At 45.4% G+C, this 16391-nt stretch overlaps 1 protein-coding gene across 1 annotated transcript in view; it reads left to right on the top strand.

Moving 5' to 3' along the window:
* The window catches only part of LOC139219884 (SH3 and multiple ankyrin repeat domains protein 2-like), a 134754-nt gene that overhangs the window by 5367 nt on the left and 112996 nt on the right, over positions 1-16391 (top strand). Inside the window, exons 2-6 of the mRNA XM_070852268.1 lie at positions 2134-2337; positions 3097-3168; positions 5955-6063; positions 13141-13292; positions 13701-13868. Of these exons, the coding sequence (XP_070708369.1) occupies positions 2134-2337; positions 3097-3168; positions 5955-6063; positions 13141-13292; positions 13701-13868 (705 nt within the window). The remainder of the gene's footprint in view (positions 1-2133; positions 2338-3096; positions 3169-5954; positions 6064-13140; positions 13293-13700; positions 13869-16391) is intronic.

Raw genomic sequence — 16391 nt, forward strand, 5'->3', positions numbered from 1 at the left:
TCTGCTGTTTTGCTCTCCAACTCAGCAAACCGATCAGGGAACGATACATTGACCATAAAACATTACAGTCCGTCTTTCTTTTGGCAAATAAACTATTTTGTGTGAAAGGGAAACACTAGCCGTGGAGGAGGAGGTGTTGAAGAGGCATATCTGTAGGCACAGATAGCCTCATTTTGCTCCTTCAGTCTGTCCATCTTAGCCTTTTCTTCCACCAACCTGTCCTTGAGCTCCTCGTCCTGCTCCTTTACTGACCTAGAAGAGTAGAGCAGTCCTCAGCAGTGTAGACCTTGAAGTTCTTCCCTCTCAGTGGCCGATGGCGTCCCTCTATGCCTCTTACCTGATCTGCTCCAACCCTGCTCACAGCGTCAAACGTAACACAATGACGGCTCTCCCTTCTTAATAGTGGCAGACATGAGGGTTATTTATCCCTACAAGGATGCACATCAGTCCTACAGAGTTAGAAAGGTGATTCAGTGACTTGAATCTTGACTTGAAGCTCAGGTTTCTCACAATCAGGTAACTTTATTTGCATAACTACTATCATATGTTGGAAAACACACACAAATATATGCTCTAATACCAAACTAACTGAGTACACCATTAGCCAGACAAAATGTCATTAGATAATATACAGATAATAGCAAACATAAAAGACGTCCTCTTAGATCAGCCTGTAGCTCCAGTTTACGGCTATAAGATATCAACATATGGCAGGTTAGAAAAGCATCACAGCCATGTTAGCATCGATCATTCAGTCATCCCATCGTCATGCACTGAACCAGCGTGGTCGGTTTGACCATCACCAAGTCAGACTGCAGCAGAAAACAGCCGTGTGTGTTCACGGGGGCTGTACCTGCCTGAGCTCACCTGGTCCAATCATTTCTGTAAAGTTCATTTAAGAAGCTTTATGTGACCCACAACACTTACAGCAGCCCTGATGCACTATATTGTTTTACTACAGTCAAATCTGAACCTGCACAACAGAGTCGGTGAGTGTGAAGTTATTATGAGCCGTTAGTTTGAATGGTAACGGTTATTAGAAGAAGGTTGAACATTAATTTCCCCTCTGCCCTCTTGACCTTAAAGTGCTTCAGTTCAAACACTGCCAAGTTTAAACCCTGAAGAGGACAGAACAGTAATTAAGCTGTAGACTTGTTTGTTTTTATTCTGCAGTGATGATGATGATGATGATGATGATGGCCAGAGCACCACAAGGGCTCTTACACACATGCTTATGTTTATCATCGCCTCAACAATCATTCCCAGCTCCCTGCAAGCTTCGCAAACATAGTTTAAGTCGTGAAGGAGGCAGCAGTAATGGGAGCGGATGGAAATTAGCCACCGTAATAAACCAGCAGAAGGGAAGAAGGCCGCGTCGGTCCGAGCGGCCCTGCCAGATGCCAGACATCTGTCTCTGTACACCACACCTTCAACCCTCCTCCTCCCTGCCCCTCCACTCCACGCCAGGCGAGGGGATTATGGTGAGGCAGAGTTCACACACCGCTCATCCCTTCAGCCTTTATCACAGACGCAGGGGCGCTATCGCCGGCTGAGCAGCACATCCAGCTGTGAACACGCACAGACACTTCCTGAATGCCACGGCACAGCGCCCATAATCCTCTCTGATTCAGACCAGGCTAGAAGTCCGACATTGTATGTTTTTTTTTTTTTTCACTTCAGGGAATCTGGAGCTGGGATAGACCGGCGGCCAGAGGGGTCGTGTCAATTACATGCTCAGTGACCCTGTTTAGCATATAGCATGCTAACAATACAACAATGAGAAGGCTTGGCAGCGCTGCAGGGCACTAGTGGTGTATTTATAGTAACTGGGACAGGGTTTGTGTTATTAAAGCACCATTTTCAATGTGTCTGGACTGTTTTGACTGGCCATCATTGTTCTGTGATTCTATTCAAACCCTCTCATCGCTCTCAGCGTCCGGCCTGTTTGCATTTGTCAGTCAAAAGTTTGAAGTCCACTTCACAAGTGAGCTGTCTGCCACAAGCTGATAGTAGCACATTGTTTTGGTTATTATTATTTCCAGGATGAATGTTTCATATATGGTGATAGCAGTGAGCCAAACCACCAGTCGTCATGTTCTGATCACTTCCTCACTCTCCCCCAAACCCAACCAGAAATGCATGCGGTTCAACCCGGATGCAACCGTCTGGGTTGCCAAGCAGCGGATCCTGTGCACGCTTAACCAGAGCCTGAAGGACGTGCTCAACTATGGGCTCTTCCAGCCGGCCAGCAACGGGAGGGACGGCAAGTTCCTGGACGAAGAGCGAATCCTCCGAGAGTACCCCCAGCCAATCAGCAAGGGGGTCCCATCTTTGGAGGTAAGCTGCTGGCCGGGTGGATAATTACCTCAACCGGCAGTGATGGCGTCAAATTTATTGAAGATTTAAAGGGATAGTTCAGGTTATTTGTTTAGTGTGTTATTTTGAGGTACTGTTTTGTCAATGGAGTGATTTTCTTTTGGCAGAGTTGATAAAACACATCACATATCTGCTTCATGTCCCACTTTCCCCCTGATACCAAAGCAGCAGTGTGTGGTGTGTTTAGCTAACGTGGCCAAAAATGGGCCCGACAGGATTACTAGGAAGAAATAAGATTGTTTCTGTGATGTGCTGCACACTGGCTGTGGGTAAACTGTAGAAATAATAACTACATGTAAGAAACAAACTGGTAAAAAAGTGTTAAATCATAAATGATCCACCTGAAATGAAAAATATTGACAGAGAAGATTGTTTCTCTATATTAAACTGTCCCGCGCTAACACCACAGCTAATAAGAGACATGTTTCACACAGCCCGTCAGTACAGATACCGTGGAAGTAATGAAATGTGACATCAATAAAGAGTGCTTGCCTTCGGCTTGATCCCTCAGCGAGTCGCTTTCCGGAGGAACAATTGCTTCCAAGATTCACCAAGAGGTGTAAAGCAAACAACTCCTGACTAGAGAGTTTTGAGGGAAAGGTTATCACTTCCCAGGTGGATACTGTTATTGGAAGAGAGCTTCAGTAGCAGCCTTGTTGGATCCGTTGTTTAGCTTTGGACCTTTTCCTTTTCTTTAATAATTTGTCTTTCACTCAACAGTTCCGCTACAAGAGCAGAGTCTACAGGCAGCCCAACGTGGATGAGAAACAGATCGCCAAGCTTCATACAAAGGTACGTTTCTCATATTAGCAGAGAAAAGTCCCAAATAAGAACTCTTCATTTAAATGTGGACCTTGTTTGTGGCCAGTGTTTGGGCCCTGAGGGACTGCAAATGATTTATTACAGCTTCACAAGTGGCTAAGTATGCAAATGTGGCAATCAACACGGCATCATCTAGACATGTTTACTCCAACGGGATTTTGGCACTCAAACAAACAGCATGCATCATTTCCTGTGTGGACATGGAGATATCACAGGGGCTGCACACCGTACGGTCCAAACAGAAGAGAAACGACATACTGGAGGTATAAGTGCACTGTTTCTTTGCCTGGAGTGTTCAGAGCAGCATCACTCCGTTGTTAGCGGTCAGCTGTGGCCCTTTGTTCCTCTCCGCTCTCCTTCCGCTCTGTTCTGAAATGGTGGGAAGTGTTTCCAGTGGAGAGTTAGCACGAGCAGCTGAACAGACAAAGAAACTCAAGAGAAAAAGATGTCACAGCACCGCCCACCTCAGGCTGACTGTCGGCCGCCGGCCTCTGCACAGAGCAGTGTGAACGACTGCTTCACGCCGAAGGTGTCGTCAAAATCAGACCACAAAAAAAACAACAGAGAACGGGAAACGGGCTTCCACAGATTACACATGATCTGTGTAGGTGGTTGACGAGGTAACAGAGCGTTTGTGTCGCTTTGTTTTAATTCCTGTCAGCTTGAACTGTGCGACAGGAGAAAGCGGGTAGAAACACTCAGGGTAGCTTACCTGTCAGTTTGAGCTCATTTGAAGCCTTTCTGTGATGATAAAGGAGAGTGTGTTTGTACGCTGCTCTCTCTTCTTCCTGCCAGTCCCAGCAGCAGGCCCCTCCCTTACTCTGTCTCTGCCCTCCCACATGAATTGAAGCAAATCTCTGCAGTAAATTGAAGATTTTTGGGCTCGTCGTCGTCGTTGTGTAAGGCTCGCTCTGGGCTGCCGTCCCACAGCTACTGTAATCCTGTAGTGCAGCCAAAGCATAAGTGTCTCTGGCAGCTCTGTGTTAGCAGCACACTAGGAGACGTCTGACAGCTGCTCTAATTCTACATCTGAATGCAGCGAAGAGAGGACGGGAGAAAGAAAGAAACTAGGAAGGAGTGGGAATGATGATAAAAAAAGAGGAAAAACACGTAAATGTGGAGCAGGGAGACGAACACACACACACACACACACACACACACACACACACACACACACACACACACACTCTCACGCTGTTGTTAGTCAGAAGATGTGATTTTTGTATAAAAGACGTTTATTTCATGTGCTTGTCATTTCTTGGCCCGACCCAACTTTTGGGAAATAATCCTGTTTGCCGTGCAGTCTGGTGCTCTGTGGTTGGCTGGAGCTCACACTGAGACAGCCAATCAGCCAGCAGCCTCCCAACCTGTTTCAGTGAAGACAGAGAGAGAGAGAGAGAGAGAGAGAGAGGGAGAGGGAGAGAGAGAGAGAAAGAGGGAGAGAGAGTGAGGGAGAGGGCACCGTCCTCCAGAGTGTGATTCATGCCCGCAGGCCTGCACACACACATGGGACATATCAGCTACATTAAATGAAGCATTGCATGAAAACACAGGGCCGTGCATCCACCCATCCACCCATCTACCCATCTACCCACCTACCTACCTACCTGCCTACCTACCTACCTACCTACCTACCTACCTCACTCCCTCGGTGGTGACAGGTTCAACAGATAACATCACAAGGGCAGAACAAAGCGAACAGAGAACACACCAAACTTGACATGAGATTTAATAACATACCAATAACAAGGCTAACAGCTGTGAAATTAGTCTTTCAGCAGCAGATTCACAGGATCAGGACTGATCTGATGAATTCTCATGGCTACAACCGAGCAATCAAAAGATGCTGAAGGGACGGAGACGTGGTCGTCTTGTGTACACGAAGAGATCGTTTATTGGGAATACAACACTTCTTATAAGGGAAGCGCTTGTCCATCCGTCTTAGTTTCACAGCAGCTGTATTCTGTTTTTACTTCACTATTCAAGTCCGACATCGTGCTCCTGTTAGCTGTTTTCAGTCGGGGAGGTGTTGTGCTGTTGTGAGCAGTGAGTGACGTACAGTAGATTTGATCTGAGGCCAGTAATGCTACACCTGAGAGAACAATGAAGCCTCTGAGGAAGCTGATACTCAGGACACACAGACCAGTCAGGGACTTTTTCATTCACAGGTACTGACTAAATGATGCCAGATCCATTCTAGATGTAGAAATATATTAACTTGGATGAGGATTGAGGGGAACACGTGTGATCAGGACTTCCCTACCTCTTAGTGTGCTCCCACCCCTCATGTCCCTGCCTCAGTTATTCTTCACAGTCTATTCTTTCATTGCCACCCATTGTCTTTTTCTTCTTCTGCTATGTCATTCTTCTCTCCTCATTTTCTGCTCTCCTTCGGGGAGCTGCTCTCTTATCTATTTTTATCATGCGGCCTGGAAAGAAAGGAGACAGGAACAGAGCAGAGAGGAGCAGCATCCCACTCCCCACGATCACCACAGTCCTGTCAGCTCCCCTCCTGCGCCTCCTTGTCTCCCTGCCTCTTTATTCTACCTCATATTCCTCCATCTTTAGCAGCGACTCTCCTGCAGTCACATTATATTCCTAAATACTTCCACTTTTCACCCTCAGTTATGTTTGACCCTCCACACCTTTTCTCTATTGCAACTTCTATTTCAGTCTTCCTTCAGCTCTGAACACCCACCACCATTTGTTCTTTTCTTCTCACTGTAATAGCTCTTTCTCGTCTCTGGTCTGTGCAGGCCAATCTGAGGAAGTTCATGGACCTCATCCAGCATAATCAGGTGGACAAAGTGTCTAAGCTGTTGGACAGAGGCTTCGATCCCAACTACCATGACGGCGACACCGGTGGTAAGGCTGCACACGAGCACCCGCATCAAACACCCCAAGCAGACAAAGTGTAGGCCCTACACTTCAAACTAATGCTGCAGGTACCTGTCAATAATATAAAGAGTGGGAAAAGTACACCGAAGGAGGAGGAGGAGTTATTTTAACACATTTCTAATGTAACTTTTGTGTCAAACATACTTATTTTAACCCAAACCACGATGTTTCTGGAGCCTAAACCTAACCAAACTGAGCCCATTTCACAGTCACATTGTTATGATTGTTATCATGAGGATGAAAGTGACTTTGTCCTTTCCTGAGTATTCAAACCTTTGTAAGTCTAGCCAGGCGTGGCCTGTATAATACTGCCAACTTTGATGACGGAGCCCTGCACGCACTAACACTGGAGGGGAACCCACGACATCACAGTTTGAAGCTCGGTGTCGCCGACCAAGCCGCCGTGTTTGATGAATCGAGAGTGAGAATGTGTCCAAGAAACAAACACTTGTTCTACACCTGGTTATTCTCCAAAACAGCCAATTGCACTCATTGCACAAAAGGGCAAAAAAAAGCTGAAAAGAAATAGTGCAGAAGGAGTTAACTATTCATCACTCCCAGCAGAATCTCCTTCCTCAGTCTGACCATCAATAATTCCAATTCATGCCAAGTGGTCTGCAGCGAGTGTCCTTCATCCACTGGCTGCTTCCTGCTCAGGCTTAACCGACTTGTCAGGGCAGTTACAGGTATAGACCGCACAAGTGTGTAGGTTACAAGTAATGAGAGAAGGGTGGGTGTCATTTCCAGAGCTGAGGCAGCAATTAGTCTCTGCTGAAAGGATTCTGGAGCTCTTCATGTGTCCGAATCTAAACCTCACACAACAAATGGAGATGATTAGACCTGATCCACAATATGCTGGATCTAAACAGACTGCAGAGAGAAACTGGCAGCAGCTTAACGCTCCAGCAAATAACAACCAGCTGCAGCTGACAAGAACAGCAATTGAAGCCATTTTTCTTGCACCTCCCCTTTTTTCCTGCTCTCCGCCTGCCTCAGAAAACACATTCTGCTCCTGTGATGACTACGATGCACTGTAGAGCTGATTGTGATCGTTTTTCTTGGTCATGGTACACATTGACGCCCAGATCTGGTGACGCAGCGTGCTCTGGCCGCCTGTGGTGGCCACGCAGGTACCACGGTTTAGGTTCATGTTGGCGTCTGCCTCTGAAAGTGAAATGTGTGCTCTGAGGTGAGAGGAGGTTCTTCACTGATGAGAGATATTGTCTGTGAAACCTGTGGACAGTGACGTCGATGGAACAATGTGAGTTTATGCGGTGCACAAAAAAAAAAATCCCATTCACCTCTAATTAACAGCAGATATCTCAAAACGTGGGCGCATAAATTGAAACTAAGAGCCTGGTGCAAGTTTTGTTTTGTAATCTGAGTGAATTGTAAGATAACAACAACTGTTAAACCAGTTAAACCCTGTGCTGTAGCATGCTGTGCCATCAGGTGGCTGTTCGACTGTGGCCCCCGGTGTGGAGGACTGTGTGCTGTCCTCTGGGCAGCGGTGAAGGATTTTGTTTGTGCTGAGTGTCGTCCAGATGTGAGCTGTGTACCAGGCGTCCCTGAGAGGAGTGTGTGTGTGTGTGTGTGTGTGTGTGTGTGTGTTCAGTCAGCCTCCTGCATCCTGAGTAAATAGAGCTATCGTAGCCAAATACTTGGCTTTGTGTTTTTACACACAACCACACTCGTGGGGGGGCGGCAGCAGCAGCCAGTGTCCGGTGTAATGAGCTGTGTCCTAATGTCAGTGTGTTCTCGACACTTCTCACAAATGCTCCATAAAGACAAAGTGAGCAGGTGTTTCATGCAACACTAGGCGAGGATAATGGCTCTGAGTCCTCACAGGCCCACTTGAAGGCCTGAGAGTCCTGTGACTGGAGAGATTGCAACCTGGCAAGAATAATTTCACATTATCTCCGAGCAGGCACCTCCGCTGACTTGTGCACTTGACTTAATTTGCTGTGGAGCTTGTGCTTGTGGTTAATATGAGATCTTGTGGTCTGTTATACATGTAAGAAAATCCATCAGGAGGAGCACAGCAGCTGCAGTAGACAGGAAGTGACTGCAGGAAGTGAGAGGAAACGTTATTATTTCTAGAAAATGAACATGAACGTGTCCGTTTACAGGACTGTAACTGTGTTCAGTTAAATCCTGACATTTAAGGTGAGCTCACTTTGTTTTCCCCCCCAAATAAAGTAGTTTCGATGTGTCTGAATGAATCTGTCGAAGTCAACCACAGTTATCCTTCACAGTGCCTGTAATCAATAGTTTTATGAGTAAGAGGAGCTGGTGGAAACCAAAAACGGAGCTAAAAGAGAGTGAAGACTGGACTCAAACACTGTCAATGAATGATCTGTGACTGATATATTACTTTTGTAGTCACAGTTTGTTTCTGCTCCTCCTTAGTGGCCACTTATTGCAGGTTTGAGGCATGTTTTCTGGGGCGTGTTGAAAAGCAAATGTAGGACATAAGTAAAAGAAGCAGTTGGCAGATTCCTGGAGAGCTTCTAGGATGTGACAGTGTGAAAGTAATCAAGGATAAATATCTCCTTCAAAGTGATTCTCCACCCAAAGTTTATCTGCTCTCATCCACCTCCTGAGTTGGAGGCAGATGCAGTCTATTTCGTTTAGAACTTAGAGATGTGGATTATGCTGCCGTGGTGCTTTGAGAGGTTTCTCTGCACATTTTAATACTTTTCTTCGACTGGGTCAACGGTGAAAACCATTGAACTGTGAATTCCAGCTGACTACAGTTGCCGCCATCTGCAAAGAGGCAATCTACAAACTTTTTAAACTTGTCTTTCAGGCCCACAGATGGCGAGCGTTTAATACCCCAAAGATACTGTAGAATTTGAAAGTATCACTTTAATTAATCCCCTCTAATCGGTCGTACCGCGCTCAGTGGGAGCCGGAGCCGACGATCTTTTGCATCGACAGGAAGCTCTCAGGACTTCTGCTCTGCCCACATTAACAGGACTGTTCAGATCAAATCACACCACACAGGCGCCACCCAGATCATCTGCACACACACATTCACGACAGGAGGCTCCACTATATCAACATCTGAACCATGAATGTTTATTATTGTGACTCTGTGCATTAATCAGACCACTGAGTGTACACACACCTTCACCTTGTGTATCTGATGTTAGGCTAGACATCTATATATCATCTGTGTGTGACGGAGCTCTCAGCCAAAGGATTTCACACGAGTTCTGCTGCGACCGAGGTGACAATAAACATCTTGAGTCTCGAATCCTGCATCAGTAATCAGCCGGTGAGGACGCGCTGCATGAAGAGCTCTCTGCAAGAAGACAACCTCGCTGTTCCGTCCTCAAGAGGAACAAAAGCAATCATCCTTTCTGAGGAGCGTCCCTTTTAGCACAACACTGTTTTCCTTGCTGTGTGTTCGGAGCAAATTTCAAAACCTGTTTTATGTAAAGCAGCCTGCATTCAATCCTTTTGCAATCATTTGGTATCCGGTGCTTGTTTAACTGAGTATTAAGGGTGATAATTATGTTTATTTATGACCATTTAATGACTATGTCAAGGGTGCTCTTAACACAGCCAGTACTGAGTGGACAGAGATTGAAAAAAAAAACCTGGTCTATTGAGACAAATAAAGGTGGAGCTGAAAGGAACAGACTTGAGCTTATTTTAATGGGCTCTGGGAGCCATTGTTAAATCAGCACCTTATTGCTGATGGGAGAGGCGTCTCTGCGGATTAGGACTCCTGTTAATCAGCTCTTGTGTCTAATGATTTCAGCTGTCCAGCACAAGCTCTGCATGTGATTAACAAAGAAAATAGAACGGTCCTCTTCCTCCTGCTGCACAGTTGGAGGGAGTCGAGGCTCATTTTCATTTTCCCTTTGCGAAGTCGCCACTTGCTGCTATTCGTGCCTGCACAATGTGAGAAATAACTTTCACACGCTTGAAAGTTGCTCGAGCTAATCCATCACAGCAAACCGGGAAGCTTCACTTCCTTTGGTAAATGTTCAGTTTGATCCCAGTTTCACTTCACTCGGTTTTCTGTCTGTGTCTGTAGGAGAAGAAAAATCACCTGTTCAAAGTTTTTATTGTCGTGAACATAATCACACACAGCACAACCGCAGAACCAGTCTAAGAAATAGATGGAACTAAAATACAGATTGAGCAAGAAAAGAGGAACTTTACTGCTGTCATGTTTGTAAGGATTAGTTGTTCTGCCTGGTAAAATCCCTGTTTTTATGAATGTAGTCTGGTGTGTGTGCTGTTTGTGGTTAAACCAAAAGGATCTTCCAGGTCTCTCTCTGTAGGGATCCTTTCCATAATGCTGTCACACACTTAGAATAACAATCTGAGCCTGAGTCTGAGGTAATCTACTTTTTGTTTAACCAGAGAAAACCATTATGTTGCTCTCTTCAAAGCCACCAGACTCCATTGACAAAACCACAAATTTTACATGGCAGCTGCTGGTCTACTGCTGCATTGATTTGTTAGTTTGTTTGTGTTGTTGTGTGACTTTGGTGTCTTAAAAGGTTAGTTTGGATCCAAAACAATATTTCTGTAACACACAGTAACACGAACAATCTAAGTGATGTTGCCATGACTCTCATGCTCTGTGAGCTAAAATCCCTGTTTTAGTGAATGTAGTCTGGTGTGTGTGCTGTTTGTGGTTAAACCAAAAGGATCTTCCAGGTCTCTCTCTGTAGGGATCCTTTCCATGATGCTGTCACACACTTAGAATAACACTCTGAGCCTGTCAGTGGATCAAACAAGCTCTTTTAGTGGACCTACTGTGATCAGGTGACGTTGTCCCAAAGGATCACGTTGCAAATACATCAAATGTATAGAAATGTGTAAAAAAACATGCTGAAGCTGATATCTTGTGTTCTGTCTGTATGTTACACAGTGAAATTAGGACACAGCAGTCGTCTGTGAGTGCCTTGTTTTGATGTCCTCATTTAGAACGACATTTCCAATGATGTCTCAATCATGTTATCACTCTAATTAGGTGTGACAGACAGTTGACCTGCTTTTATCAGCCTGGTTAACATCATTGTAAAAGGGGTAACGATAACCTGAACAGTGACATGCACTTAAAAGAAAACCTCCAAAATCCCAAATACAGAGCAGAGTGGTGTGTTAATGAGTTTTTTTTTAATTTTTTTACTCTTTCTGTTGCATGCTCGTTCTTAATCAGACATCATTCATGCTAGACGGGCCGCAGCCTCGTCTTCAGGCTAACCTCATTCACACAGACGCAGACAAGCACATTTATTTGGAGCAGTTGATTTGAAAACTGGAGCGTGCACCTTCAGGGCATTTCAGCAGGTGAGCACAGTGTCACTCAAACTTGAGTGAAGACCACTTTAGTGCTGTGAAAACAGTCTCAGGACTGCTTCAAGTGAGCTGTGGTGTTTGTCAGGAGTGGGGAGAGTACAGTGAGGTCAGCAAACAGCAGGAAGGAACCTCAGAATAGAAGAGAGATGCAGCAGGGAGTCGTGTTCGGACGTCCAGTGAGACAGAATGAGCTGTTCGGTGGTGATTAACTTGCTTTAGCTAGTTTTTGTCCACTTGCTCTTCCTACTGGCTACTGCATAGTTACTGAAAGACGCTGCTTTAACCATGGTAGGATGGATGCTAAGCTAAGAGTACACTCGGGTCTCATTTCATAGATCCCCAGTGTGAATAAAGAAGAAGAAGAGCCACAGAAGAGAGAGATCGTCTTCCTGGATGTAAAATAAACGTCACTACAGGTGTAACTGCTTTCTGTTGAGCAGATCATGTTTCCTGTAAAAAGAGGGTGATGCTGCATTTACAAGAGTTGGGAAACAGTTCTTCCAACTGTGGTGTGTTCATGAGCTTTCAAGTAGTAACGTGGAAACATGGACGCTCCAAAGATGTGTTGTATTTTAGCGTTGGTGTTTAAACAACGTGCTGATGGCTGTTTCTAGTAGTTAGTATTTAATTATGTCTTCACCTAACTTATCAACACTGATGCTAATAGATAACTAGTCTATCTAATCAAGCAGCAACACAATATTACAATTACAATATCATCTGTAAGCAAAAGATTGATATGCAATACATGAAGTGATAAAAGGTTTCTTACCATCAACCAAACATTTACTTTCCTCCGTCACTGTTCTGTGGGTTTGACGTCAAAGTTGGCAAGTCGTGGACCGAATGGATCTGACTTTTCCAATTATTCCTGATTCCCTGAATGCACCATTATGGCTAAATTCACCCAGGAGATGAACACATGAAGGGGTTGTTGTGTTGTTCTGTCCTCTGCCTTCTCTCTGACTTTATTTGGGAAACACAGACGGTGTAATAAATGGACAAAAACAACAGAGTGCTGACAAGTTAAAGACGTTTTACACTGAATGTCTGGTAAACAATCCTCAGCGTTTGTCAGGTGGATGTGAGTCCTCTCTTAAATGCAGAACATTTCTTGTCTGACATTAAAGCTCAAGGAGCTCAAATGACCGGGGACCACTTCAGTTTGACTTTGCTGGAGTGTTTTTACGCCCCGTACCTCACAGGATGTCTCACCTGTGTGTCTCACTGCTGTAATTATGCAGCCGACTCTGAAGGGGATAAAGACACAGCAGTAAAGCCTGGGGTGAACCATCTAGTCTGAGGGATACGTTTCTGTGGCGCTTCTGGCTAATTAGCTGATCCAGAAAGAGTGTCCAGAAAATAAGGAGAAAGAATCTGAGTCGAGGCTTAGTAACTGTCTGCGTCATGTGACTCGAGCTCTACTTTTATCTCTAATTGTTCAGCGTGAACTTAAACCAAGCAAATAGAAAAATGCAGGCAGACTCCTCCCTGGTGGTTTGTACCAAAGACAACAAACTGGGTCGTCACATCCTCGGTGTCGGTCCCTGGAGTCCTGTGCCAAAGTGTTGAGGTAATTTAAATGACTGGTTTAGTCGGAGTGTGTTTACGTGCTCTCAGAAACAAACAGAAAATACCTTTTTACTTCCTGTTTGGTTCCTGGCGGATACGTTTGGATCACTAACACACACTCTGCCTGTGTCGTGTTTTTTTTTCTAGAGAGCCCGCTGACATTCGCCGCTCACCTGGACAACGTGGTGGAGATGATCAAGGTGCTGAAGAACGGAGGAGCTCACCTGGACTTCAGAGCCAAAGACGGCATGACTGCCCTCCACAAGGCGGCGCGCTCCAAGAACCAGGTCACGCTCACGGTAAAGGGACCTCCTCTCCAGATGTTTGGTGATGAGAAACGTCAGATGATTGATGTCACTTCACAGCACGAGGTGAAGCGATGAAGGGATGAGTGCAGTAAAGTGAAGGCTGGAGATGACAGGAGGGTTTTGTCTCTTAAGTCTGTCTTAGAGGGCACTTTTATGAACCCACAGTTTAATAATCACAGTTTTCTTTTTCTTCTTTCTTGGTTTCATCTTCAATTATCATTCAAAGCTTCATGCGCTTTGATATTTTAATCAGCTGTACTTTGTCTCTTGTGACACATTAAAGCACTTTGTAACATTTGTTTTAAAGAAGAATTTCTATGAAGTGTGTGACTCTGATCCTGATGGGGATTATTATAAATCAGCCACTAAAGAGACCGTGTGTGTCCCCCCCCCCCTCAGACGCTGCTGGAGCTGGGGGCCTCACCGGACTATAAGGACAGCCGTGGCCTGACCCCTCTGTACCACAGCGTGGTGGTGGGAGGAGACCCGGGCTGCTGCGAGCTCCTGCTGAACCACCACGCCTTCGTCTGCTGCCAGGACGAGAACGGCTGGCACGAAGTTCACCAGGTAAACACACAGTCGTAGATTCAGCAGGTGCGCGCACACGAGCACAGAGGGATTTTTGGCTGTTTGCTGCTTGGAACAGCTTGTATTGTGAAAGCATTACTAAAGCACACACGGGCACACTCAGCCCTCCCCGGCTGTGGGCGACTGTCTTGGCAGCTGTTCCCCGTCGAAGTAGATAAAGCCGTTTAAGGAGAGCCGCCCTGCAGCAGTGACAAACTGTGCGCGTCCCCACACACTGCTGGGTGTACGTGCACGCAGTCCATCAGCTTTATCAGATTGCTTTATATGTCTCCCCAAAATCTCTGCCTTCCCCATCTGTCCCATTTGGGACACGATAACAATCAGCTGTCAGGCAGGACGGTGAACCACAGAATGGCTGCTGCTAGTTCACAGTTCAAGGTTGTTTATTCATGAACTCCTGTAATGTTCAGTGATCACATCCTAATCCAACACTCATTCATTTAACATAGAAATAAAACCCACAAACACTAAACCACATGTTGAAACATCAATATTTATGACATCACTCTTGTACCGTTCAGTTTACTGAATTTTACCACTAAAAATACATTATTGGAGTTCGTGCTGAAACTAACTGTAGATGAAATGCAATCATTTTGATCATAGTTGTAAATATTATCAATCAATCTAATGTCCAGCAGGGGGCGACTCCACCGGCTCCAAACAGAAGTCTGATTGGATGGAAGTCAATGAGGAAATGAGCATGAACATTTTCCTGATGAGTTTCTGCTCTCAGTCTCTAGTTTACAGTCTTCTTCAGCACAGCAGGATGTTCATTTAGTCAATGATGGTCCATGTAGAGGAAGATACACCAGGAAGAGGGGGCGGGGCTACCTGTTCAATAACCAATCAGAGGAGGGTCCTGACTGAACCTAACCAATCAGAGGAGGGTCCTGACTAAATCTAACCAATCAGAGGAGGGTCCTGATTAAACCTAACCAATCAGAGGAGGGTCCTGACTAAACCTAACCAATCAGAGGAGGGTCCTGACTAAACCTAACCAATCAGAGGAGGGTCCTGACTAAACCTAACCAATCAGAGGAGGTCTTTGAACTGTGACTGGGAAAAAAATCAAGTCTCACTTGTGGCTCTAAAAGATGGCAACAGCTAAAACTACAAACCGCCCACAAACCAGTGGGCGTCGTCTCTTCCACTTCCTGTATGTAGTCTGTGACTCAGTGGTGCTTTGAGCCAGATGCTAATGTTAGCATGCTAACATGCTCACTAACTTATCTTACCGTGTTAGCATGCTAACATTTTCTAATTAATACTAAACACAGCTCAGGCTGGTGGAACTGTAAGTCCTGACTTATACATCAGACGTATACTATATGTGTATATTAAATTGATATAAGAGGTGAAAGCACACAGCCCTGATGGTTCCACTGACCCAGACCCTCTGAGATCTGTCGCTGAGCCAAAATACTGGACTAAAATCCACATTAAAATGAGATTAGACCCTGCGTGCAGCAAAATGTGGCTTAAAAACAGGAAGAGTTAACAGAAAGCAACGAGCGTGGATCTGATTTCCCTCCAGATTCTTCAGCACAAGAGCCGACAGTGGCTGCAGTGTCCTCTACTAAGAGGTCAGCCGTGTCATGCACTGTGTGTAAAATCTCAGATCTGACTGTCTGTGCAGTTGTTTGGGTGATAATGATTCAGGACTGAGAGACTGAACCTTTGCTACCGGTACCACAATAGTTTCCTTCCACATACTGGGAACCTTCTGTGGCTCCAAGGAGGGCTGACTGGAGTAAAGAGAGACCACACAGTTTCCAGGCACAACTCTTCAATAGTACAAACATCAATAGCCCCCCCGTGGTATCAGGACCAGGGCTTTCCCCCTTTATAATACAGCCAAAAGATTTACACACAGTCTCTTCATCAGTTTTAATCTTACAGCCTGAAGGCCCTTTTCTAAAATTAGAAAGCTCATCATTGAAACCATAGATATCAAACCTGGAGTAGAATATGTTTAACTCTTCTGCCAATTCTGCATCAGGCTTCTCTCCATGAAATACTTCGCTGCCCTTGTTCTGCATCCCTGCTATGGACTTGATTCCTTTCCAAGCCGACCTTGTTCTGCTCACCCTCCGCTTTTCTTTTCTACCTGCTTTTAGCTACCTCCATCTCTCTCTCTCTAAAAGTTTACGTGCCTCCCTCTTGTCAGTGTTATCTCCCCCAGAACAGCTTCCTCTGATTAAGAGCATATTTAAGTGGTTTGCTAATCCAGGACATGTTAATGGGGAAGATGGTGCACGTTCTGCAAGGAGCTGCCATATTTTGACAAAGTGAGATGTAACTAAAGTCTGTGAGATCTCAAAATCCATCCAAAGCAGTGCTTCACTTCCAGTGTTCAGCCTAATGGGGCCATAACAGCGGTCCAGTGCTTTTCCCCGTCTTGTTGGACAGGTGACGCGTCAGAAGGAATGATTCTCGGTCCTGATACAATGATTAACATCCCTTTTGATCAAATTGTGGCTCGTGCTACACAGTTTTGAC

Source organism: Pempheris klunzingeri, chromosome 1, assembly GCF_042242105.1.
Source record: "Pempheris klunzingeri isolate RE-2024b chromosome 1, fPemKlu1.hap1, whole genome shotgun sequence".
Classification (NCBI taxonomy): domain Eukaryota; kingdom Metazoa; phylum Chordata; class Actinopteri; order Acropomatiformes; family Pempheridae; genus Pempheris; species Pempheris klunzingeri.